Below are 26,525 nucleotides of genomic sequence, written 5' to 3'. Positions count from 1 at the left end.
CCCCCGCCGCATTTGTGCATCGACAAGTGCACGCACCGCACACAAAGTTTTTCTGGTCTTCCAACAGAACTCACCGCTGCGTCTTACTAACTTATTCAACTTTTTGCCCCTCGTAAATATTTGGAGGCGTTTCTCTCATTTGGGCTCTTCGTGCTTTTGCAGTATCGGAGAGGGTTTTGAGTTGCGTCCGTGGCTGAGTTCTCCTCGCCTGCCGCCTGCCCCTCAGGGCCTGGGGTCTTCGGTGGCTGGAACCCGCCGTTCACGTGTGTGTTTTAGGGTTATGCTGGCCATGTTGCTCCCCAAAGCTCTAAGTAAAAACGACTTTGTTCCATGGCGCTATGTTAAATTGGCTGGTTAATTCTGGTGTTATTTACCCTGTAATTCATTAGTTTCACCCCACCATTGGCAGCTGACAGGCTGTAATTTCACGCCTTGCAATAAAAGATGTCTCATAATCTGCTTCATTTAGCAGCAAGAGAATTTAATGAAATTAACTGCAGTCCTAATTATGCCAGTGAATACTAAAGACTGCCATCAAGTTTTCTCAGAAAAAGGACGAGGCCCACCTCGTGAAGGATTTAGAATATAATTTCCTGGGAAAAGTTGCAAATGTCTCCCTGCTATTGGCCAACAAGGGCCAATTATGACCACGCATATGACTATAATTAACTGGTTTTTCTCTGAATGCCTCTCCAAGTATTCATCGTTTCCAATCAAATTTAAGAGTGATTCCTCTACGGGAGCGGTGTTGATGTAAACGTACTGACGTTCCATTTAGCATTCGTGATCTTTCCTCCTGTGGTATAGGCTTCCAGAAAGTCATCGTTGGGCAACAGGTTTTCACTCTGTGACCCTGAGAGCTCTCCTGAATACACCATTAGCTCTGCCCATGCCAGGCGCTGGAGGGTGGGGACCGCCCACTGCAGGTGGCTACCTGTGGGGCTTGGAGGTTCCATCTGACCTGCTCCCTCGCCCCGCCCTTCTCCAGGACACCTGGAGACGCCCTTCTTCCTGCCTCACCTGCCAGCCCACTCCCTGCCCTCCAGGTGGGGGGAGATGTGTTCTTGGCACCTGACGTCCCCAGTACTCTCGCACCTGGAAATGCTCTGCCTGCTCGCGCACACCTTTCCTGCCCTGCCCTCACTCCTACGGTCTCCTTCGCTGGCTCTCCCCCTTCAGCGGAGGACTAGGAGGAGAAAGGAAGGAAGACCAGAGAAAGCTCCCCTGCCACCCCAGCCCTGGCCCGCAGGGGCCCCTGTCCCCGCCCTGGGGCTGCGTCCCTCAGCCGCGCCTCCTTGGGGCACGGAGAGAACACAAGCATGACGTGAGTTAGTACAGTGACCACGAAGGACATGCAGATTGGGACGCGGGAGCCAGAGGAGTGGAGGCGCACGGAGGAAGGGCCGCCCCTTCTCACCCGCACAGAGAGCGATTCAAACGTGTATGTGAGAAATTCTGTTTTATTTAAGTACGATGGAAACATCAATAGCCACGAGTTATTCACCGCTGCCTGTCTTGTAATCACACTTACAAATGAGTGACATTTCTCATGTTCTAAAAGTAATCACCTGCCTGGGGGCGTCACCTGCTCCTGTGGGCCCCCCCGCACCTGTGCGTAGTGGGCTCTGCGTGGGACTATCTGCGTCACACGTCAGCACGCTGGCAGGGTAGTCCTTGTAGGCGGCTTTAGTTTCGGAGGCCGCGTTTGAAAAATGATGGTGAGGCTATTCTTTACCTGGGGCTGCTGGTGGGCGGGGGCGGCGCTTTGTGGAGAACCCCCTGGGGGCACCTCGGAATCACCGCTGTGTGTGCGCGATCACCCTGATCTCGCTGTCCCTGCCCAGCGGGCCCTATGCCAGCACGCGGGCTCAAAGACAGCGATTGTGCTGCAAAGTGAGGCCCGCCCCCCCCCCCCCCCCGCCAGTCCTGTCCGGTCCAGTCCTGAAGGGCTGCGTCCACTGGGGGGCCCCGGGCGGGGGGGGGGGGGAAACCTGCCCAGGGGCATGTAGCAGGTCAGTGGCGGTGCTAGGCCCTGACCCAGGGCCTTCTGCCCCCCACGGCCTCCTTCACTGGCCACCGTGTCCCTCTCCTCTCCGACCTTGGGGTTCCCGGGCAGCGTCCCCCGGGTTGGAGCTGGCGCTCCACGCGGGGGACTCTGAGCCCACAAGGTCCGCAGCGCGGCCCATGCCCAAAGCCACCTGCCAGGCCGCCGGAGAGGGGCAGGTGCAGGGGCACGTGGCCAGAGGAGGGCGGGCGTGGGAGGCGCGTCCCGAGAGCCCCAGAAAAATAAGCGCGCGGAGACGCCTCCGCCTCCCCCTCCGCCTCCGCCGCCGGGAGTCCCGGCGGCCTCCCGTCCGGGAAGGAGGGGAACCGGCTGTTTGGACGCGCCACGAGCACGTCTCGTCGGCAGCGCGCCAGCGGCAGTTTTGGCGACGAGCAGCAAGGAAACCTGAAGTATTTCTCTCGCGGACCCTCCCAGCTTATTAAAAGAACTTATAGACATGAAAATACATTAAAGGGGGCAAAGCGGAGAGGGTGAAAGAGATTAACAACCCTCGCTGAATAGAGCCTATTGATGAGACAGGCCTGTGGGCTGCCGCCGGCTCTGAAACAAGGTGTTAGGAGCTGAAAAAGGAGGTCAGGCCTGTCCAGAATCTCGAGGGGAAGCGGGAATTTAGATTTGAAAATCTTACCCGCCTGCGAGCGCGCCGCTTCCCCCCCCCCCCGCACCCCCACCTCCTGCTTGGGAGCTGCCCTCGGGAGGAGGAAGCCCCGCGACCCGGTTTTCGCTCCCACGCTCAAAGACCCGCTCCAAGCGCAGCCCAGCCGGGAGGGCCCGCGGGAAGGGGCGCGCGTGTCGCGTCCGTCGTCTGGCGACCCGCCCGGGCGCCGCGGTTTCCTGCCGTGCGTGGCGTGTGCGTGGGGGTGGGGGCTCCCCCCGGCCGGGATCGGGGGACCCCGCGTCGGGCCGGCCAGCGCCGGCCGGCAGGCTGTGGGCGCCCCCGGAGGGGTTTGCAGGGGAAGTGGGCGCCGGCGAGGGTGCGCGGACGGGAGCCCGCCGTGCGCATCTGCGTGCGGGGAGAAAGTTAGCCGTCAGTCAAGTTTTATCTCTTAATGAATAGAGACTGCTGAAGTAAGGGTTAGGTAATTGAGTTTATAATTAATTAGCCATAACCCTCATCAGATAAAGCAGTTGTGAGGAATCTTTTTTTTTTTATCTCCTCTCTCTCCCCAGGGCCTGCCCTTCTTTGTCCTTGCGCTGACAGCCCGCACTTATCTCGGGCCGCCGCGGCCCCGCGCCGCCCGCCCTCCCCCGGCCGGGGCCCAGGGTGGTCAGCCGGCCCGCATTGTGCTGGAAGGGCCCTAATCAGCCCAGCTGTCCGGGCCGTGATGAATTAGCGGCGGGAGTCGCACAGAGGTGGACTCCAGATCGGCCCGATAGCCCGCAGATTGCCGCGCGCCGTCCTGACTTGGGCGCGTCTCTGATAGACCTTTGACACCTTCCAACAAAGAGGTTAAAGAAGGTAGAGGCGGAGAAGCCGAGTGCTCTCCCAGAAAGTTGGGCAACTTACAAAAGACCCCTTAATTTCTATAGCCCGGCAATTCACGGCACAAAGGGAGGAAATCAAAGAGCGTTTGCCCTCTCCCTTTGAGGAGCCCTTTAAAAAAAAAAAAATCCCATTTATCGGAGCTTTGCGTGTTTGGGGTCCGAGCAGCGGTGAGCACGTAAGGCATTAACATCCGAGACTGTGCAAGGGGATCGGTCTTCGCTGCATGTCGCACGCTGAGCGGGGCAGCATCCTCTTGCCTTCCCTGCTGGAAGATTAGAAATCTTGCGTTCAGGCAGGTTAAGTGAGGAATTCTTTACAGGACAAGGCCGTGGCCCTCTTGCTGCTGAGGATACTGAATTAGAAAAACTCTGGGCTCATAATGCCACTTCCTGGTGATTTTAGGTGTTTCTGATTCACCCCCGGGCAGGCACAGGTAAGCCCCCCGGCACCCCAGGGGATGCGGCAGGTCAGCAGGTGTCCTCCTCCTTGCCGTCTGTGGCCGCTGTCCATTGTAGTCCGGGCGAGAGCTACGGGTACGGAACCGGGTACCAGCTCTTATTTGGGGACTCGCAAGCCAGAATGTTTGAGCAGACGATACGACTGAGTAATGATTTTGAATGTTAATGAAAATTTAATCAGACGGAATATATTATTGAACCTCATTTAGGAAGTAAAGTATGATAAGTGCGTTTACAAGTGCTGAAATTCATAGAACAAACGAGTTCACTTTTGCGGGGAGGAAGGCAGGAGACCCACACACTGACACGCGGTCGTTCGGGACGGTAGCTGGTGGTTCGTGTTGGGTTTGGTTACAAATACAGACGGTCCTCAGAAGTCACTTGGCCAGTGCCGTTCTTGGCAAACATTCCTGGTAAATGCAGACTCAAACGGTATACACGTGCTGGATGCTACCGTTGAGCCACATGGAGCGGCTCCTTTTTAAAGGAAGCGAATATGGTAAATGCGTCAGTTCTTCGTGTTCTGTGGAAGGAGCAAAAGGAGTCAGATGCACGGGCTCCGGGGACAGTTTGCCACCAAGATGCAGAATCACTCAGCTACAGCAAGTGGCACTGCCTTGCTGACCAGAGTACTTGGGATCGCCTCCAGCACACCCAGTGTGGAAGCCAGTGATCAGGCCCCATCAGCAGCTGTCCCAGCTGGGATAGCGTAAGCCCGGCTCCTTGTTCCAGTCCTGCTGACGGAGGGCACCGCGTACGGGAGCCCACGTTCCTTCTCTGCCTGCAGTTGAATCGTGCGTCGCGGCCCCACGCGAACCACAGGCGCAAAGCGGACGGCTCTCACACGTCCCGCCCCTCTCCCGTCCCTTTGGTGGTATGTGAGGTTCTCAGTGGGGTCCGATGGGCCGCCCCGTGGATTTCACTTCCCAGCTGGCTGCTCTGCCCTTCCTCACGGAGACGGGCCAACCGACTCATGGTTCTGCCTTCAGCCGCTGGGTTGTCGATGCACATTGACAGCCTCCTCGACCTCGATTGGGATGCTTCCGGGGGCCGGGAGACTGGCGGGAACAAGCGGTCTTGAACCCCCCCCCCCCCCCCCCCCCCCCGCCAGCCTGGCACCCAGTCCCTGCCGCTTCTGCGTGTCAGCCGTGATTTAGGGAAGCGTCTCAGCCCATCTGAGTTTCACCTGCATCATGTGTTGAACTAGTGGAATTGTAGGCGGTCTCATGGCAGCGTCTCAAAAATGGCTGGTTCTGCCCTGTCTTTCCCTCTCACCACTTTTGTTGTTGTTGTTCTTTCCCGTCAAGAAGTTAATGGGACAAATTTCAAGAAACAGTTCTTTAGACGTCCTTAGTTTTGGAGCCAGTGTTCTGTGAAGCATCCTTGACAGTCCAGGTCACTTCCAGGGCCGAAGTCCCACTGGGCGGTGGGCAGCCCTCTCCTCGGGCCGCGCTCAGTGGGATCGAGTCACTCGAAGGAGGTCCTGCCTTTCAGTCCTGCTTTCCAGGGATGTCACCTGAGTCCTCAGCCTTCCTTATTGTATTGTATTTTAGAAGTTTGCTTATTTTGAGAGAGTGGGGTAGGTAGGGGTAGAGAGAGGGAGACCGAGAATCCCAAGCAGGCTCCTCACTGTCAGCTCAGAGCCCGACATGGGGCTCAAACTCACGGACCGTGATGTCATGACCAGAGCCGAAATCAAGAGCCAGGCACTTCAGCCACTGAGCCACCCAGGCACCCCTCAACCTCCCTCATTTTAAACTGGGATCACTAGTGAACCCTTTCCAACTGTGTGAAGGACAAGCAGAAAAGGTTTAAAGGAAGAAATGACGAAGGTAGTCCTTTGGGACGTTCTCAGGCTGGGCGCGTAGAAAGTCAGCATTGCTGACACCAGTTCCTCTGTTCCTTGGGGGGAGCGGCACAAGGGGGAGTGGGAACGGGGGTCTGAGCATCTCAGGGATAGCGGTGAAAGTCCACGTGCAAAATGGGTGCTTGGAGGTGCAAGGAATTAATGGTAGCATGGCAGGCATTTCCAATTCAGTCAGCAATATGTTTGATTCAGAAGTCGACATCACCTGAAATTCTAAATTCCCTTTGCTGTCCTTTGTTTAAATAGCGTCACTGTTTTTTAGACGTAGTTATTAAACCCGTAGTTATTTCGGGTTTATCATTTTTTGGACCTGATTGTAAGTTCATCTCATCTTAGATGTATTTTTGAAACTTTAAAGTTGAGTTACACTAAATCAAAAACAGAGTGATTCCAGGTTTAGATATAAATAGAGTCTCAGTCTTGCTTTCCTTTAGATTCGTTGCCCTGAGCTTTTGGTTCTCATAGCGTAAGTACGTGTTTACTCAGACCTCATCCTCTTGCCCCCGCAATGCTGGCAACACCAGGAGACCTGAGCTGCCTCTCTTAGTTCAAGCCTGGGGATGCCCAGTTGAGCTGGACGAGTCGTGGTGATGGCAAATGGACGATCAGGCCTCCGGGTGGAGAGAATTCCTTGACCATCGTGTAGAGACATGGGGTTCTTTACCTTTTGAGGGTCTTTCCGTGCTTAGGGGCGGCCGCGTTTCTAGGAAGCCAACCTCGTCTCAGGAATACCAAAGACATTTACGTTTTTCACCTTAAGTTAGCCTTTCTGAGGCTATCGCTCCTTGTCTTAGATGTGTTCGGGGCCCCGTTGGCTCACCCAGCATTACCTGGGTGGTGTGTGTGTGAGAAAATGCACCTTTCCCGGTGTCCGCGAGGAAGGGTTTGTTGGCTCACTGAGGTGGAAGGGTGACCCCAAATAAGGGCAGCGGGAGGCACCCGTTGGCTCTGATCTTTGTGGGTTTGGGCCCTGCACATTCTTGTGCTCCGTGTGCTGAAACCCAGGCACGTGTGGTTCTCGTACCCTTTGCACGTCAGAGCCGGTAGTAGACTCCCAACAGAAGTCCCAGAAATGGTTTTCTCTAGTTGTGGGCATCCCCGTGTGGACCCGCCTGCAGTCTAATACTGAACTATAGTCCCTGTGAATTCGGGCATGAAATGTGCAGCGGCCAGGCAACGACCTTGATGTAAGACCTCATGTTGGCCCAGAGTACACAGGCCAGGATGGGAAAAGGCCAAGTTCCCGTGCAAAGTCAGATACCTGCAGCCACGTGAATTCGGGGTAGGATGTAGGACAACCACCAAAACACCATCCCCTGCCCAGAGCTACCATTAAAACTTCAAAACATCGGGTAGTGCGGCCTGCTTGAGGCTGAACCCGGAAGACCTTTTGCTGAGGGTCAGCTCGTGCCATGAGCTCTGGTATGTGGCAGGCTACTTGGCTTCTGTGGTCTGGTTGGGCGTCGTAAGTGTGCGAGCAGTGCCTGAGAGGACATGGCTGTGCGTGAGCAGAGAGGTACACAGACACCATTCATTGCTCCTTATTTAATGGGTCCGGGTTTGTTTATGTGGCAGCCAGGCGTTCCCGGTGACACGCCCCCATTGGAGTCCCCTAGATTCTGGCTCGGCAGTCAGTAGCTCAGGGGGGACGCGCTCCATCCGTGGGACGCAGCTCTCTTTGGAGCCTTCCCGAGCATCCCAAGGAGGCCTCAGACACGGTGTCCTTCCCCCCTTCTGTCCCCCACCCTCCTAGGTTGCCCAGAGCACGTCCATCGAGGAGCGTGCACCCTTCTTGCAGACATTTCTCTTAAAACAACGAGAAGCAACAAGAGTGGATACACACAAAACTTGACCGTGTGACACATCACACACAGACCTTCTTGGGTTTCTCCCCATGTGCACCGCGCATGAAGGACACAGAGGAGCCTACCAGCTTGTAGATAGTAGCAAACACGAGGCCAGTTAGTGATAAGGAAAGACGAATAGACAAGCATTTTCTATGTATGTCTGTAACTGATTTCCAGGAATTCAGCACAGAAGTCATTTGGGAATCAATTGAGTACAGAGACAGCTTTTCCAGTTAAAAGCACCGAAGAAGCCAAGTCTGCTGAAGTTCCTCCTGAAATACGCCTTTTGATCTGTGCTGCCGTGCATGTTTTTTGTTAGACCATTTGTAATGCATTAGGTGAGCATAGCTGCAGTTGGCCGTGGTGCCTGGTTGATCGCCAGGAATTTTCACCGACAGGGCACCGTGGCTGCACGGGCATTTAATTTAGCCTTGCCCTTGTGGGAAAGTATGTCTCTTAATTGCTAAGACCTTTAACTTTGTATGAATTCACACCGAACCTAATTCAGGCTGTATGGCGATCCTTAACAAATTCCATCGTCAACATGACTACAGGAAGGGAGCCTAAGTAGGGCATGAAAGATTATAATTCATTAATTTTTTCTTTGGCTGGTAAGCCCATGACTGCTCACTGCTCTAACGCATGTTACCCAGCATTTTGGTAGAGTTCAAAAATGAAAAGGTGCTTCTGTAGAGTATGAATGTAACGTTTTTGGAGAAACCTATGTATCTAACTTTATAGCTGCAGAGTTCTAGAGGGCTTTTTAGCAACAAAAAGTGTTTTTCCTTAAAAAAGATAAAGTTTATTCTTTCTTTTTCAAAAGACATTGAGCCTTCAAGTTGGCAAATTGATGCTCAGAACATATCCGTCTACTTGAATTGATTTAAGGTACAGTGATTTAGGAGGAAATTATTTTAAAACTATGTAAGACTTAGAAAGCAGACCTTTTAAGGAGTTCCTAAGACTCTTACCCCAGAGATGATAAAAAGTAATGAATAGGAATTATTTCACGATGAATTATATTTTGTGTGCACAATTATACGTACTCATTACTTGGTGTGTACTTCCCCTTTGTCAAACGTTATAACGTATCCATCTACCATGAAAGGTCCATATAACATGAAAGGTGGTTTCCTTCCGTGCCTGTGAAATTGATGAACTGATGAGCCGGGAAAGACTTACTCATATTTTAACGCCAGCAGTAACAGTCCTCACACCCAGAGAACAGGGGCATCAAAGTTGGTGGTAGCAGGGAGTATTTGCTGCTGTAATTGACAAATAATACCCCTCATAAATACTGCCAGTCTTTTCAATTAGTTTTCATCTAAAATTCGGGCTACAAAATGATGGCCTGTCAACTGACAATGAATGGCAAAAATTAATAAATTGTCTTCTAAATAGAATGGACACTTAAGAAAAATTGGGCAGCCAATTTAGCACAGCATGAAGCGAGGGGAACCTTTTGTAGGGATGCCGGGCACTACGGTCGTCTCCGTCTTTATTAATGGTGCTCGGCGGCTGCTGACAGTTTTGTTGCTACTGGCAACTTTCTTCATTAAAATTAAAGCCAGCATCAAATTCCATTAGCCGTACTCTGGGCACCTTGCATTTTCTTATACACATTGTTTCTTTTATTAACTCCCTGTCCACCCATGAGAAGTTTTAAAGGAAGTTAAATGGAAGGAATTCTTTGCCAAGGCCAGAGAACCATTGTCTGTTCTTGGGGGAGGAATGACTGCTACCTGTCCGATTAGAGGCTGCACCCTAAAATCTATAAACCCCTCGTTTTTGTTCCCTCCGCTTTCAAAAATGGGAGCACATTACCTCTAAATACAAACTTTTCGGGATCTTTCTTTTTTTTTTTTTTTTTTTTTTAATTTTTTTTTCCAACGTTTATTTATTTTTGGGACAGAGAGAGACAGAGCATGAACGGGGAGGGGCAGAGAGAGAGGGAGACACAGAATCGGAAACAGGCTCCAGGCTCCGAGCCATCAGCCCAGAGCCCGACGCGGGGCTCGAACTCACGGACCGGACCGCGAGATCGTGACCTGGCTGAAGTCGGACGCTCAACCGACTGCGCCACCCAGGCGCCCCTAGGGATCTTTCAAGCTTTCAGAGAGGAACAGTCTATTCTAGTTTCTGATTTTTTTTTTTTTTCTGAGCCTTTTTTTTTTTTTTTTTTTTAACTTCTGGCTTCCCATTTCTAACTGTATTTCCATAGCAGACTGTACCCTGACACAATAGTGGGTTGATGCTTGGAGACACTTGCATTTGTCACAGATGCCTTAAGAGTTATTTTCCCCAAAGGCATTACTTTTATCTGTAGAACAAATTTCAACCTTTGAAGGAAAAAAAAAAAAAAACCCAAGCTTTGCTGAACAAGTTCTCAACTATTGTCTGAAAAGCTGTTGCCTGCCCAGCACTGCAAGCAGTTCAAAAGCATGAAATGCCTCCGCCCTGGAGCGTAGCCTCTTTGGGCAGCAAGAAGTCACAAACAGCTCCGATTCTAGGACAGCTCGGGTCTTGCCTGTGCACGGACGCCCGTCCACCACCCCCGAGCAGAGGCCGTGTGTCTGCTGGGGTCGGCTCTCAGGAAGGCACGAGGCTGGGATCACCCACCACTCAGGTCAACTTCCCTTCTCGAACCAGCCTCCTAATTGCTTTCTCATGCCCTGAGTCACGGTAAGCTGAGGGGCTAACCCTGCCTCTCCATTGTTTTTCTTCCCCTCTTCCTTCTTTCAACTCCTACCTTACACCGAAAGAAACCCAGATACTCATTAAAACAATGGAGAGTTAGGTGCCGGGCTACGAAGGAAAAGGCGAAGGCATTATGCCGGAAAACCTGCACTCTGAAACACAGCCGGCGTGTGAGCATCCGGGCACTGGAGGCAAAAAGGAAACCGTTGGCCTGAGCTCTGCTGGAAGGGATTGCTACATACGAGCCTGTAACCTTGTGTTAACCGACTTGTAACCATAGGTTACAGTTACTTCCCCCGCCTCCGTACCTCAAGGAGAAATACAAAAGAGTTAGCGTTCTCTGATTGCACAGTGTCCCGTCACCACCCTCTCCTTGTACCTTCTCCTTTCCCATCATACATAAATAAAACAGTATCTAGGGTAGCGTTAAATAAAAGAGAATCCCAACAGGTGAAACATGCCCTGTCTTATTCTCTATTTTGGGTTTCGTTTTTTAATGTAAGAAGTACTGAGATTCCAGAGTGTATGTGCTTTTGCTTTGCAGACAGGTGGTAGCTATTGCAATCTGTTGTTTCTAGGAAGTATTTCTGACGTTTTATTTATTTTTATTTTTTAAAATATTTTTGAAAATGTATTTATTTTGAGAGACAGGCCCAGAGCGTGAGTGGAGGAAGGATAGAGAGAGGGGGAGACACAGAATCGGAAGCAGGCTCCAGGCTCTGAGCTGTCAGGACAGAGCCCAACACGGGGCTCGAACTCACGGACCGCGAGATCGTGACCTGGCTGAAGTCGGACGCTTAACCGACTGCGCCACCCAGGCGCCCCTATTTCTAACATTTTAACGGTGAAGTGAATCAGTCAAATAATTGCAGGAAGGCTCTGCTACCCAGTCTTCTTTTTGAGAAATTTTAAATAATTAAATGAAGAGCAACGTGTCCAATACTATTTCAGTTAGCTGCGTCTTAAAAAAAATGAGTATTCACCAAGATTGTGTTATTTGCTGAAATGTAGACATGCAATCATTTAATAGTGTTGCGAGGCCTCTAAAATGAGCAGGACCGAATCTCTGTACCCGCGGATAGCCATCTGCAACTCCAAGGGCTATTCTTCCACTGGAGACCCCCCCTCCCCAGTATCTGCACCCACTAATATGTTACAGCAAATGGGGCATGAAATACAACACTTTATATATAGTATGTACTAAGTGATTCTTATATCGAAACAACGAGGCCATTTTTAACATGCTGACACAATGTTTGCAGTGTTTCATCATTGGATTGTCCTGATTAACAGTCAACTTCTCTAGTGGGACCCCTGGAGTAATTTCTTTTTGAACGCGATGAATCCGATTTGTTGGATGCTGCTTCGTCCCATCACGTATTTTAAATTGTGACCTCTGAGGACTTGGGAGTGGAGTAAGCAGCTACAGTGTGCTCTGTGGGCTCACTTCCCTTGCTGCATTTTTGGCCAGTGCTGAGAAGTTGGGTTCAGGCGTTTTCTCTTGGTAAGCCGTCACAGGCACCGTTTGATTTTGCTGCCTGGTTGGGGCAGGTCTCCCTTGTCTGTGGCAGCAGCAGTCTGCCTTTGTCGCGGCCTCGGAGCTGGCACAGAGGCGACGCTCGCGGGGGACATTTGGTAGAGGGGAAGCACATCCGGGCCGCCCACGTTCCGCGTCGCCTCTGTCACCCCGATACACTACGTACATTCGGCAGGGCAGCCCCTGCCTGTGGCTGGGGGGGAGGCGGCCCCCGCCTGTGGCCCGGGGGGTGCGGCCCCTGCCTGTGGCCCGGGGGGCGCGGCCCCTGCCTGTGTCTGGGGGGGGGGCGGCGGCCCCCGCCTGTGGCTCGGGGGGTGCGTGCCAACACCTGTCTCCCCTCTCCTTGGCTGCAGAGGCATGCAGACAGGCCAGCTGGATTTGTTGTCTGTGAAAAGACCCACCGGGGTCCCTGGTGGGCAGCTGGTGGTCTGGCAGCAACACTCGTTCTTACTCAGCGAGAGAAGGACTCTGGGGATGACCCTTTACCTTCTCCACCCGCGTCTGTGTAGGTCCGTGTTCGTGAGCACAGACGTGCGTGCCCATTTTATCACGATTTCCGTCAGCCTGTCATCTCCTCAAGTGGAAGGGGTGGGGAAGACCCTGGAATCTGTAGAAAAGTTCTCCCTGACACCTGTGCTGTTAGCACAACTTAAAATGGACCTTCTGGGGGAACAGAACCATTTTGAACCCTGCCCTATTCCTTGCTCGAACTTACTCCTTTAGGCAGAACATCAGGAGCACGGGTGCCCCCTCCAGCTGGGACATCCTGGGGACCGAGCACCTGGCGGGGGGCCATCTCAAAGAGGAAACCAGCCTCGTAGCATGTTTGGACCACCAGGGACCCTGCTGTCCTGGGTGTTCGGCGATAGCTCCATGGACAGACAGCCCCAGGGCAGGACACTGACTGGATTTGTTTTTCCAGACGCACAACCTCTTTTTTTTTTAAAGAATTTCCAATCCGTTGGTGATAGCATTGACTTTCCCAGAAACTAAGTAGCCGCAGCAGTGGGGGTCATCATCTCGTTGTTGTGATCGGACTGGCCGCAGAAGGAAATGTTTGTGCTACTCATACGCCCACGGGAGTTTCTGCAGGTTGGGGCTTGGCGTTCTCAGGGACCGCCGTGGGACTCGTTGTCCGTGCCAGCGGGGGCAGACAGTAGAGGCCACCGGGAGCACTGCGTTGACAGCTTCTGAGGCTCTTCATGACAAGTGCCTTGTGCTGTCAGTCCAGGCGAGGGAAGTGGGAGCCCGTATGCCAAGGGGACGCCATCCCTGGGTAAGGACTGGCCTGAAATCGAAACACGGCTGTTGGCACAAACCTCTCTCTTGTCCTTGACCAGGAGGAAAAACGAATCCTTCCCTCCTCTGGTTTCTGCAGTAGAAATTCCATCCTAGGCTTGAACTGCCTTCCACTCCCTACGGCCACATCTTAATTTCCATAAGGGAAGAATTCTGAGGGCCACACCCTGGGTAGTGTTTCTCGGCAAGCCTCCCCACGTGCAAAGTCGTGGTTTACACTTAGGGTGTGGGCAGTAAGACTGTTTGTATTGCTTTGGTCTCTGATGAGATCATTGATGAGAGTGTCCCTTCCGACCCGTTTCCCCACGCAGTGCAGGGCATATGCGCATGGCGACAACAGGTGTGCAGGTGGAGCCCCACGGACAACGTGGATTCGGAGTCGGGCTTTGCCGCTCCCTGGTCATGTTGCCTTGCACAGTTATCTAATCTCCACGGAACCTTTCTTCGCTCGTGCTAATGGCTCTACCCCTTCAGCTACTTTTGCGTTCATTCAGCGGGCATATCTTGATCACTTGCTATATTTGCCAGGTGACAGGAAACAAATGGGCAGGACGAGAGTGGCCCCTGCGGTCGCTCCGCGAGCGAGGCAGAAACGAATGGCTGGCACCGTCTGCACAGCATTGCCCGACAGAAACAGAATGTGAACCACGTGCCCCATTTCAATTTTAGTTTTCTTTCGGCAGCCACGTTAGAAAGAGCAAAAACAAAGGGCACCTGGGTGACTCAGCCCATTAAGCACCCTACTCTTGATCTCGGCTCAGGTCATGATCTCACAGTTTGTGAGTTGGAGCCCCACGTCCTTCTCCACGCTGATGGTGCGGAGCCTGCTTGGGATTCTCTCTCTCCCTCTCTCTCTCTGCCCCTCCCCTACTCGTGCACGCTTTCTCTCCCTCTCAAGATAAATAAATAAACTTTAAGAGTAAAAAAAAAAAAAGTGAAGTTTTAATGTGTTATTATAAGCAAACATATCCAAAATTGATTCAACGTGTAATCAACATAAAAAGTTATCTTTTTCTCTTACTAAGCTTTCGGGAGTGGGTATGTCAGTCAGAACTGACCACGGGTGGAATCTGGTTGTCACGTGGGGCTCGCGGTGGCCCTCAGAATGGAGCTGGTCCAGAGTGAGGGGTCGCTGACGCGGACAGGGAGGCACCAGCCGAGGAGGAGGAGGGCGTTCTGGGCTCCCGTCTGCACAGGCTGAGATCGCACTGGCTGTGGGACACCAGGTCGTGCTGTGGGCAGCCACGGTGAGGCTTTGCAGGGCAAAATTCTCTCCGGTCGAGAGAATTAAGCTCCGAGCGTGGCAGCCGTCGAGAGTCAGGTGGCTGAGTAAGTGGCAGAAACACAGGAGAGAAACTTGGAGCAGGAACAGGTGCGTTCCCAGGAAGAACATAGTATCCACAGTCGTTGGTGGACGGATCTCCCGTGCAGAGAACTTCCAAATAGCTTCTGCGGACGTGAAGTCTTCTCCACAGCTCGCCTGATATGTCGGCTTTCGACTCTCGTTCCGCCCGACTTCAGCGCACAAGCCTGGCCCTCGGATGGACGTTAACGGACAGTTGCCAGAGCCTGTGCGGCGTGTGTGGAGACGATGGCTCAGGGATCGTTGGCTCGAACAAAGCAGCAGCTGCAGGCTTTACGGGAGTCCCTCTCTGCGGTGCCCCTGTGTCCCCATGCAGGTGCGCACACCGGGTTTTGCGAAATGCCCACCGTGGCCGGAACGCATCGGCCCCCCTCCATCCCTAGCCTCGCTGGGACTGCCTTGAGGGGGCGGGTGCCCCGGCTTCCTGGGCAGGTGATGGAGTTCAGCTTCTTTTTTCTTTTCTTTTCTTTTTTTTTTTTTTTTTTTTTTGTAAAACAGAGCCCCCCCCCCCCCCCCGGCTGCACAGAGCCACTCGCAGGCAGTCGCGTGCTGGCCCCCGGGGCCCATCGGGGCGGGAGGAGAGGCCGCCGCCCAGGGGGTCGAGTGGCTGTGCCCCGTGGAGCCCCAGGGAGCCCCCCACACTCCGGCCGGTGTCGGGGATGTCCCCCCGCAGCCATTAAGTGCAGATACCGTCATCCCTGCTGCTGAAAACCTGGTGACAGGAAGGGGCCGGTGTGAAAGGCAAGAAAAACGAGGTGATCAAGAGATAATATTAACTGGAAAAATCAAGAAGGGATCTGTCAGTCCCGGTGCAAACACGTTCCTTTCTTAACGGCCTCTCCTTTTCTGTGGCCGAGGGAGGTGTGTTGTGAAGGTGGTGGTCGCGGGGGGCCCAACACGGGCGGCTTCAGCGGGTTTTTTCCCCGCCCATGTTGAGAATCCATTTGGTTCTCTCCTTGGGACTTAAGAATTCCAGCCAGAGCCAACGTGGGGCGGAAATCTCTGCGGCCTCACGGCCGACGCGGGGCCCAAAAGGGGAGAAACCCAACAAACTTTTTCCCCCCGCTTTGCCGTTTTGTTACTCCGTGGACACGGTATTAAATCGGATTCCGTGTCCATCATTATTAAAATGTGAAGTGTGTCGGTCACAAAGCATCCATTTCGGGGCAGTTAGCTGAATAATTCCTTTCTTTATTATCCCAAATTACTGCTGAGCTCTGGAGAGGGGATCGGTTTAGCCAATTATTGCCATTTGAGCTGGATTTGTGGGTGATTAGCTCCTGGTCGAATCCAGTCCGGGCCGGCGCTTTGAAGCCCGCGCCGTGTGATTTTCTCAGCAGTGAGGTAGGAATAGACGCGGCTAATGACAGCAAGGTCGCGCGGGTGAGCTGACCTGTGTGTGGCGCAGGCTTGGGTTTCACAAATAGGGCATCCACAATAACAAGTGTGGCACTAACCCTGCCGTGCATAATCGGGGCTTTCTAGGATTGTCGGAGATGCTGACAGCTCAATTACAGGGTAACCCTTTGTACCCTGCAGCCTGGTAGGATAACGGGAATATTACTAACCAGCGAGGGGAGGGGGTCACCAGGGAGCTGGTTAGAGATCCAGAACCGGCTCCTCCGCCCCCTCCCCCACGCCTTCCCGGCAAGAACAAGCTGGGAGAAAAGCCTCCATTTGTGGGATAATAGATCCTCTGGAGGAGAGAAAGGGGCACAAATATTACAAAAAAAGCAAACAAACAAAAATTCAGTTGGGGGGGGCGGGAGGGAGGATCCTTCCTGTTGTTTCTATGGAAACACTTGAAACTGGGAAGAAAGTTAAGATGGTCTAATTGTGGCCGAGCCCCCCTGTGCTGGCCAGATTGGTCCGTCTCCTCCTGCCCAGGCTCTCATCCAGGCATCGCGTCTGTGGATTTGCTGCAAGTTTTCCATTTGAGGAGAATCTGGGGAGACCGGTTAATTGGGAGTATTTTCCTGCATGCGGTGAATGATTATGTTACTGATTTCCTGCTGTCACCCAAGATCAGCGTTTTCTTTTTCTACACCTTGAACGACAAGCTGTTCTGACCCGTGGCGTGTCTGGCGTCTTGTCATTTTTGCCACGCTCGCTTTTTTTCTCTTAAACCCTCTTCTCACTCGTCCAGGTTGAACTTGACAGCGTTTTAATTGAATGGCAAAGATGTTACTCTTTCCCCACGTTTTAATGTTTGGTTTTTAACTGCTTGCATGTTTGGGGACACTTTAGATTTTTGGAGGCGTCCTAAAACTAGGGCTGGCTTGTAAATTCGGCTAAGTATTATGGGGAGTGACCATACACGGGTACCGAGAAGGGAATCTGGGAGCCCACGCCTGCACGGACGGCCCAGCCCCCCCCCCCCGTAGAACTCCCAGGCACTGGAGGGACCTGACCCATGTGTCCCGTCTGTTTGGGGACCAGAGGTTAGAGGCACCTCATAGACCCTCGGGGAAGGACATCCTGTTGGGACTGAAAAGCAAGGCTCCCGTGGGAGCTGTAGGGACTCCCCCCTTCTTCTCCTGAGGACACTAACCATACTGGATTAGGGCCCGTCCTCACGGCCCCGTTTAACCTTAGTTACCTCTTTAAAGACGCTGTCTCCACACGCGGTCGTATCATGAAGCGTGGTGGGCATGGTAGGACTTCCACACATGAAGTTCAGCTCATAACAGCCAGCATCTAAGGGTCTGGGTGATGCTGGTTTCAGTAGAGGTTATGAAGCCCGGGACCCAGGACCCGCGCCTCGGGGCTGAAGGGTGGGGCGTGTTCACCTGGACGGTAAGGGAGGAAGGGGACGAAGCAAGGAAGGCGTTTCAGGGAGAAGAGAATTTGCAGTTGTAATTCCAAGTGACCCCCGTTGCCTGCTTTCGCAGTTTCGTGTCCTGGGGCTGGGCTGCACACCCTTTTTCTGTCAAGGACCAGAGAGCAAGTACTTGGGGCTTTTCTGCAAGCCCTGAGCTTGGCCAGGTGAAGGCAGCCACACCTGCGAGTGGAGGTAGCCTTGTTCCCATTAGAGCTCATTTGCAAAAAGAGGCAGAAGGTTAGATGTGGCCCATGGGCCAGACTTTGCAAGCCCCGGGTCCTGTGGGATTCCCAGCACCAACAGCCCATGTTCGAGTGCCCTGGGCTGGGAGATCCTGTCGAACAGCAGTGCACAGAGGGCTCAGGGTCCCCCATCACGACGCAGACTTTGCGGCCATCAGCGCTAGGCCTGTGTGTCGGTGATGGGGGGCCGCGGGGGTGAGGCCTGGGGAGACTTTACCATCACATCAGGTGCTGCGTGTGTGACTTCCCACTCGTCTGGGTCCAGGCACGCCCTCAGACAGTGTGCATTTGCTGTTTGCGAGGGACAGCTTAGCAAAGGGGAGAGCGGGGGCAGGACAGGTAAGGTTTCATTCTGGAAGAGTAGCTAGGTATTAGGAGGGACAGCAGGGAGCCTTTGACGTGGAGGAAGAATGTCCCTGCTCCTGGTATCACCCCTGTGCTTTCCTCGGTCTAAAGATGAAATTCTGTCCACCTTCCACCCACCCAGATACAGTTTTCTAGGTGGTTCGATGTTTAGTGAGCTCTGTGCCCAGCGTGGGGCTCGAACTCACAACCCTGAGGTCAAGGGTCGCGTGCTCCACCGGCTGAGCCAGCCAGGAGCCCTTCTAGGTGTTTTGTTGTTGTTAAGTCAGTTATCTTAAATAAGCCACAAGTTTAATGCATGTTACAGGGAAAAAAGAATCTCAACTAGAATCAAAGTAAAAAACACAAATGTGAAGACTGAGCGATTGGCGTTCACACTCAGTGGGTCTCCGTTACACCAGCGTTTCTCTGCAACGTTTCAGAAGTACGTTGAAAGCTTTACCTGCTCTAATGTGAATTTGTTCAGCCCTGTTAAGAAGGTGAATCATAAAACACGGAGGAACCGTAACAGGTGTTCGTTACAAAACCAAAGAAGTACTCGAACGTCACTGTTTTTTTTTGTTTTTGTTTTTTTTTGAAAGTATAGAAACATTGAACCTTTCTGAACGCGGGTGGAAAAACTTGCGTTTTTAAAGTTGGTAATTTAGGAAGCTGTCGGGACCCCCCTCAGTGCAGCAGGATAATTCCATGCATGTCACTGCGAGGTCAGGCACACGCTCCCCTCCGTGTTCAGTCACAGATGCGTGCGTGGCCTCCAGCCGCTGTTCACACAGGTAGAGAAATGCCACCTCGGGAGAAAACGTGGTCTGATCTTCCCACGGAGCAGCCCGCAGCCGGCTAATGCCCCCTTGCCACGTGGGACCCCGGCCATTAAATGTCCCCCCGTGTCATGATGAACTCTGTGCTAACAGACCCCAGCGCCACCCGGTCCCTCGGACTCGAAACAAAGACCGATTTGCCTGGCTAAGACCCCCAGTCTCTAATGCAGTCAGTAAATCTTTGTTGGTAAATAATTGCGATCGAGCAGAATTTTAATATAAATTTACGAGTGGTGTTTTATCCCAGCTCGGGCCTGCGGCAAACACGAGGGATGGATTTCAGACAGCACTTGCGTTCATTACGTTAACTTTGTAAGTTATTTAAAGCTTGTACGCTTGGGGCGCCTGGGTGGCGCAGTCGGTTAAGCGTCCGACTTCAGCCAGGTCACGATCTCGCGGTCCGTGAGTTCGAGCCCCGCGTCAGGCTCTGGGCTGATGGCTCAGAGCCTGGAGCCTGTTTCCGATTCTGTGTCTCCCTCTCTCTCTGCCCCTCCCCCGTTCATGCTCTGTCTCTCTCTGTCCCAAAAATAAACGTTGAAAAAAAAAAAATTAAAGCTTGTACGCTTAACGTTGCTTTTGGCTTTCAGTGGCCTCTTGGGACGCGGCAGACAATACACGTGACTAATAAAGAGATTGCGGCCAAAAGACAATTCTACCCTTTGCCCCACCACAGGAAAAGTTCCTTGAGCAAAAAAAAAAAAAGCAGGAAGTGCCTGCCCGGGATCCTGGTGTTCTGGCCGTAGATCGTCAAAACCACAGTCTTTCTGATGCGCCAGCAAATTAATTAGGTGGTGGCAATTAGATCAACACGTGACATTTCCACATAAGATGACAGGAACGTCTGAGCGGTCACAAAGCCCTTCCGTTGCTTACTATGCAAACAAGTAAAAGAGGTCCAAGCTTTAAAATCGGTCTGGGAGGGCAGAGTGATTCACAGACAGGCAGCCTGGCATTGGGGTCACAGGTATAGACCGCTGCTCCAGGCTCTTCCTACCACGCTGGTCCCCTGCTCGGGCAGTTAACCCAAATCATAGCGGTTTGTTTAAAACCATAACCATTTTATTATTTCTCAGGCTCCTGTGGGTCAGGAATTTGTGCCAGGCATAAAGGGCACGTCCCTGCCCCACGGGTGCTTTCGGCCAAGATCGTTTCTTCGCTGACGTCTTTGGTGCCTCACCAAACGTGGCTCAGAGGCCTGGGCACGGAGCCAACAGCTCAGGGGCAGTCTTGCAGCTGGGACCTCGGCTTTTCCTCCCCGTAGCCCCAAGGTCTCCCTCTTGCCAGCCTCCCCGGCAGGATAGTCTGAATTCTTACCAGGCCAACCCGGGGCTCCCTAGCAAGTAAAAACAGGAGCTGTCAGATTTTCTGAAGGCTTTGGCCGGAACGGGCCCAGAATAATTTGCACCACATTCTGCTGGTTGAATTGAGTCAGAAGGCCCGGGGACCACACAGCAGCAGGTTTTTGAGGGTCATCTTTGGAGACCAGCGAGTTCAGTCCGCCCTCCCACGTGCAAGGCACCTTCACGCTGCCCCTGGATTCGCAAACCTCTCATCCCGCCATGGCCTCTGGCTCAGGCTCAAAGTTTGGGGTTGTCATTTTCATCAGGGGCACGTTTGGAGGAGGCTCTTTGGATACGATCCTTGCCGTCTGAAGACCTGGGGACCCCAGAGACAAGATGCCCTCCACACACGTGCACACGTTGACATCTACCCAGTGCTGACACGAGACAGAGCTGAAGCAGGTGCCCTTTCATCCAAAAAGGAGGAGAGAGGCAGGACGCCCATAGCAGTTACTGATCCGTAGCGGCTCTGAACGCAGCCGGCACATACTGCTGATCACCCTGCTCTGGCTACAGGGTGTGTGTTCTCCCCCTGGGGCCTCCTACTGGGTCCGGGGCTCTGCTGTCTCAGCCGACCTTCCTTTTCCGTAAGAAATGGCCTGTTTTTTTGCAGCTGTGTGGCTTTTCAGCCTGCTTCCTGCTGGTCTTAGTTTGCGGGTCAGGGGACTCTTTTCATTTCAGACTTTGTCTCTATGCCTTGTAGTCTAACCTGGTCCAGTTCCTTTAAAATCCTTGTGGGTGTCCTTTGTATCAAATTGTAATTTATTCCATTAGACAAAAGCCAACCCACAGATCCTTGTCTGTGGTCCACACGTGCTCTCTAATTGGAAGGGTCTGAGAGGCCCTGCCTTAAGTCTTAAGAGTTCTTGACGTGGGGGTCCGACGGCCGCAACCTTGCTGGGTCTTCACTCGGAGATCACATCCCTGGCATCCCCTGGGTTAGATCTTTGTTCTGAGGCGACTTCTTACCCTGAGTTTTCTGCTGGCAGAAGAAGCCAGGAGTAAGAAACGATTTTTCTCCTGTTGGTGTTCAAATCGGGAGTATTTTCTCTAATTCTACCGAAAACCTGCCTTAAGCAGCCTTGATTCCCCGCTACCCCCAGGTTCATCAGAACCAGTAACACAGTGGGCACGTTCTGCTCGGAAATGTCCTCTCCCGGCTCCGTGCTCCCCAGGCACCCCGGCTGTGCTCCACGTTCCTGCAGGGAGCAGGTCTGCTGTTGGCTCGTCCAGTGCCCAGCTTGGGCACCCTTTATGCAAACTCCGGTAGCATTTCCCTTCCTGTCCTTGTAGCCTCTGTGAATAGCTGTTCTGTTCCTGCCAGCCTCAGCCAACTGCCTGGTTCTGAGCCAGTGCCACATGTTTGTGGATTTTATCAAAGCAGTAGAAGGTACTAAGTCTGTGCTTCTTATCTGTCGTTGCCTAAGAATCTGCCCCAAAACTTAACGATTTGAGAAAACCATCATTACTTCTCATAACTTCGTGGCTCAGGACCACAACAGGGCACAGCGTGGCTCCCGTCTCCGACCTCCCCACAACAGAAGCTGCAAGCTGCCAAGATTTCTGAACGTGCAAAACCACTGTAGATAGCGTCTCTACCAATTCTCTTGGTTAAAGTGAGGCTCAGACATCCCCGAGTCGGGGTGGGGTGGTTCTCACGGGGGCACGTGTACCTAGAAGCAGTGTGTTGGGAGCCATCTTTGGAGACCAGCCGCCATGCCAGCTGTATAGGGAGGTTACAGAAAGTCTCTGTGCCTCATTGGCCTCATCTGTAAAATGGGGATAATCATAGCAACTACCTGCATCAGGTGGTGAGCTTTTGGTGGGTTGATACTTGTAAGGCCTTTAGAGCAGCACCTGGCTCGCAGCCCAGGACTGTTTTGAAAGTGAAAATTAAAAAAAATTTTTTTTAATTGAATGTTTATTCTTGAGAGAAAGAGACAGAGTGTGAGCGGGGCACGGGCAGAGGGAGGGAGACACAGAATCCGAAGCGGGCTCCAGGCTCCGAGCTGTCCGCACAGAGCCCATCGCGGGGCCTGAACTCACGGACGGCGAGATCGTGACCCGAGCCGAAGTCGGACGCTCACCCGACTGAGCCACCAGGTGTCCGGAAACTGAAAATTTTAAAAACAGATGCATAAGCCACATAAAGGTCAAATGAAACAGTAACTGTAACTGATGTCTACAGCGTGATAGCTGGCCAGCGAGAAGCGGTCTTAGGTAAGAGGCGGTTTTTGTGGGTGCAGAGTAGCATCTAAAGACCAGGTGTGCATCTTGAGCTTCACCTGTGTGGTTTTGCCCTGGGTCACACAGCGTCAAAGAGGCTTAGAATCATAAGGGCCGTTTGCACTGGCTGACGAGGACTATCCCCCGTGTGGCTCTGGCACAGAGCCTTCTGGCCTGTGTCGTCTTCTGGCTGGTGAGACCATGGTTTCGTGTCCTTTAACAGCTGAAAATGAACTCTTTTTAGATTTTCCATCTTCTTGGTACTTCGGTGGACAGTGTGTAAGTTCGGGACGGCCGAAGCCAAGAGGTGAAGGCTGAGGGGCTCAGCCTGATGCTGCGAGGGGGCTGCTGGGAGTAGTGCTTGTTTCCTGTGCATAGAACTCCGTCCCAAAGGTGCACGTTGGGTTTGCAGTCTTTTCTTGGGCACGTTGGTGGGCGCCGTGTTCAGAGGAGGGCCCCACACCGGGACCTTTTGCTTCTCGAAGAGTCTGGGACTAAGAAGGCGTTCCTGGTGTGTAGGTACGTGGTGCGTGGGGTCTCTCGCTGGGACTTTGTGGTGGCTCCCCTTGGTTCCTGCAAGTGAGGGCAGGACTGCAACTGAAGGGGGACCCCCGTCTCGTGTAGCTGCAGGGCCCAGAACCAGGCTCGGCCTCATCCCCTCCCCCCCGCTTCCCCCTGGAAACAGACGACTCCTCTGCCAGCCCCAGCTGTCCAGACCCATGGGCCCCCCCTGGCACAGTGCTGTCCAGGCAGGACTGGGTGACTCCGGACCTGGATCGTGCAAAATAGTAGTCTAGCGGACTCAGGATTGAGTGGTTTAACTTCTGGTGTCTGTTTAGACTCCGAAATGCCCTGATTTTTTCCCTTGGTACAAATGCTCTTAAAAAATCAGTGTTTGGAATTAATTGTCAGGAAAAAGAAAAAAAAAAAAAGGAAAGGGGAGAAACTGAGAGAAAACGTGCTTTTGATCCACTGAAGCTGTTTGCAGTGCCTTGTCATTCGTCGTCCGATCGAGCCTCTGATTACAAAGCCTCGCCTTGCAGCCTCCTTGGCTGCTCATCGGAGAGCGCGTGTCTCTTGGCGCCTCTTAGGATGGGCCCTTGCTGACAGTCGCAGACAGGTGGGGTGCGGCGACCAGCCCCTCCAGTGTTCTGGCTAAACGTGGAGGCTCACACAGTCCAGGGCTGGCGGGCCCTAACTTGGGGGCAGCGGGGCGGCCGGGTGGCTTTGTCGCCACAGAAATCCCGGGGGGCCGGGCAGTGAACCCAGCCGGGGCCCAGGCCGGAGGACAGAGGCACGGCTCCTCGGACGCCGGGGTGTTCTTCAGCTGACTCCTGCAGCATTTGAACCGTAGGCAGAGAGGATTACCCTGCAAGGTGGACCGTAGAATTTATTAAAGATTGTCGAGACGTGCGTTTTCTAGCTTTCCCAGCCCCAAGATCAGTCCACCTGGGGTAGTTCCCTGACGATGTCATCTCTTCTCGTCACCTCCTGGTTGGACTATTTCCCTTTACCCCCTTAGGAGGAAGTCCCGACAGCCCTCACTGGGGACAGGATAATCGTGCATGTAGGATCTGCTCACGAAAGTACCACAAGCTGGCCAGGAGCGGTGGGGTCCGTGTGCATGGAGCCCCGGGGACGGGGTGCCTCTCTGTCTTTGTCTGCGTGGGGCGGGCCAGAGCTCGCTGAAGCCCAGAACCCCTCTCAGCTACCAGTGACACCGAGGTGACCCCTGCGCCTGGTATTAGAATTACATCTCAAACGGGCGTTGGGAAAATGTGAGCCCACAGGAGAGTCTCTGTGAAGTTCTGTTGAGCTAAGTTTAAAAATCTGAGAAATCCGCCGGAGAGGGAAATTTAATGATTTTAAGTGATGGCTTGTTGACCTTCGAATCACCAGTAGTGACTTGCCCTCTGCCTGGTGCTCACTGTGCAGTGGGACCTGAATCACCCTGGTTTGTCACCAGCATCCGGCTTCTGTTTGCTGATCCCCGTGCCATATTTGGATTAGGTTGGTTTTTCGTAGGGCCTAAGAAATCAAGGTACGTTGAGCTTTGCCTTGTGTTTTCTTCAAATAAGAAGAACCCGCAAAGAAATGACCTTCCAGCAAGGTTCCCTTGTGCGTTTCTTCAACCTTAGGAGTACTTTCCTCCAGAAACGACGTTTAACCAGTGTCCGGAACCCCCAGGTGGCTCAGCATCCATCACGGTGGTGAAATTTCAGAGACAAAGCAGTATTGTCACAGTATCAGGAATTATTTGGAGCTCGAACCTAATTATCGCCTAAAAGTGCTTACGTGATAGTTTCTTGGATTTTTTCTTGCGCTGTGGCTCTGGGGGGATAGCGGCGTCAGTTAGGAGGTCGGAGGAAGCAGGTCCCAGTTCCCCAGGAGACTCAGGGGCATCTGCTTCTAGGAGACTCCATTTCATACTGAGAACCGGCCTTGGGCCTTGGTCTGGGTGAATTAACTCGCACCATGCTTGGGCCTTCTCAGTCGTGGTTTCCATCCCGTGAGTTCCAAAGTGGACTTGGGGAGGAAGAGCAAGCCGGGAGACTCTCCAGTCTTCCTTGTTCCACGAGGTCAGGAGCCGAACGGTCCCAATGCGGAAGCTCGAGTCGAGATGGTCCGACCCGGGAGGGCGTGAAGCCCCACCAGGGAGGGAAAGCGCAAAGTCAAGGCCGAGCTCAGCGCTGGCCACCGGTTTTCAACCCAGAGAGGCCAAGAGAAGACGTGGGAGGTTCGCGGGGAACTGAGCATTCAAGCAGGAGGGAGCTCCTTCAGTCGTCCAGGGAGCCTTCGTTAAACATGCTTCAGAACGCAAGGGCATCAAATTCCTAATGGTTTTCAGGAAGCCCTAACATGATTTCATTAAAGGCAGATTGATTATACACGATTGTTCTATTAAATCCTGCCACTAAATTTACAAGTGGAATTTTGTTTTTAGTAAGTTAGAAATCCGAAATGAAAAACTATAAAACAAAATGTTCTTATTTGGGAGAGCCCGGGTGGCTCAGTGGGTTAAGTGTCCGACTTGGGCTCAGGTCATGATCTTGCGTTCGTGGGTTCAAGCCCCGTGTTGGGCTCTGTGCTGACAGCTCAGAGCCTGGAGCCTGCTTTGGATTCTGTGTCTCCCTCTCTCTCTGCCCCTCCTCCACTTATGATCTGTCTCTCTCTCTCTCTCTCTGATAAATATTAAAAAAAATTTTTAGATGTGCTTATTTGTAAATATCATAAGTTTCAGAATTCAGTTAATGTGTTATTTTTAGAAAAAGGAACTTAGGTTTCCTTTTTTAAAACATACCTTGGGGCGCCTGAGTGGCTCAGTCGGTTAAGCGTCCGACTTTGGCTCAGGTCATGATCTCACGGTCCATGAGTTTGAACCCCACATCGGGCTCTGTGCTGACAGCTTGGAGCCTGGAGCCTGCTTCAGATTCTGCGTCTCCCTCTCTCTCTGACCCTCCCCCGTTCATGCTCTGTCTCTGTCTCAAAAATAAATAAAACCGTTTAAAAAATTTTTAAATAAATGAATAAATAAAACATACCTTTAGTTCCAAATGCGCTTAGTTATGGGAAGGGTGTGGGGCACATACATCACGGTGGCTTCATGGCGGTTGGTATCGTATTTGTTGAACAAACGGTCCCCTCTGCAGCACTCATGAGATTCCCAAAGTGAAGTTCTACACGCACACACAGAAACTGGTTGAACATATGTCCTGTGCGTAAAGGAGAGGAGAAAAGGCAAATTGCCAAGTGAAAAATAAGTGTAAAGTTTCCATTTTAAGATGACAAGAGAAATGAATGTTTCAGATTGTTAACGTCATCTGTCTGCTTTTTAAGAAAACTCACACGAGACTTTGTGAATTTATATTTGGCTCCTTTTGCTTCAGGGCATGCTGCTGAAGCGAAGCGGCAAATCTTTGAACAAGGAGTGGAAGAAGAAATACGTCACCCTGTGTGACAACGGCGTGCTGACCTATCACCCAAGTTTACATGTGAGTATGGCCCCTTGGCTCGGTCAGCAGGCCCAGAACTCAGCTCACACGCTGGGCGTGTGTGTGTGTGTGTGTGTGTGTGTGTGTGTGTGTGTGTGTGTGTG

At 52.6% G+C, this 26,525-nt stretch overlaps 1 protein-coding gene across 17 annotated transcripts in view; it reads left to right on the top strand.

Moving 5' to 3' along the window:
* Window positions 1-26,525, top strand: part of AGAP1 (ArfGAP with GTPase domain, ankyrin repeat and PH domain 1) — a 548,021-nt gene that overhangs the window by 308,468 nt on the left and 213,028 nt on the right. For all 17 annotated transcript variants that reach the window (XR_005783188.1, XM_040450592.1, XM_040450586.1 and 14 more), the window contains one exon: window positions 26,317-26,421. Coding sequence is in view for 16 of the 17 variants with exons in the window: in XM_040450592.1 (XP_040306526.1) it covers window positions 26,317-26,421 (105 nt within the window). In the remaining variant the exon portion in view is untranslated. The remainder of the gene's footprint in view (window positions 1-26,316; window positions 26,422-26,525) is intronic.

Source organism: Herpailurus yagouaroundi, unplaced genomic scaffold (genome assembly GCF_014898765.1).
Source record: "Herpailurus yagouaroundi ecotype Mexico unplaced genomic scaffold, PumYag 202, whole genome shotgun sequence".
Classification (NCBI taxonomy): domain Eukaryota; kingdom Metazoa; phylum Chordata; class Mammalia; order Carnivora; family Felidae; genus Herpailurus; species Herpailurus yagouaroundi.
This window is presented reverse-complemented; position numbering and strand designations above follow the sequence as displayed.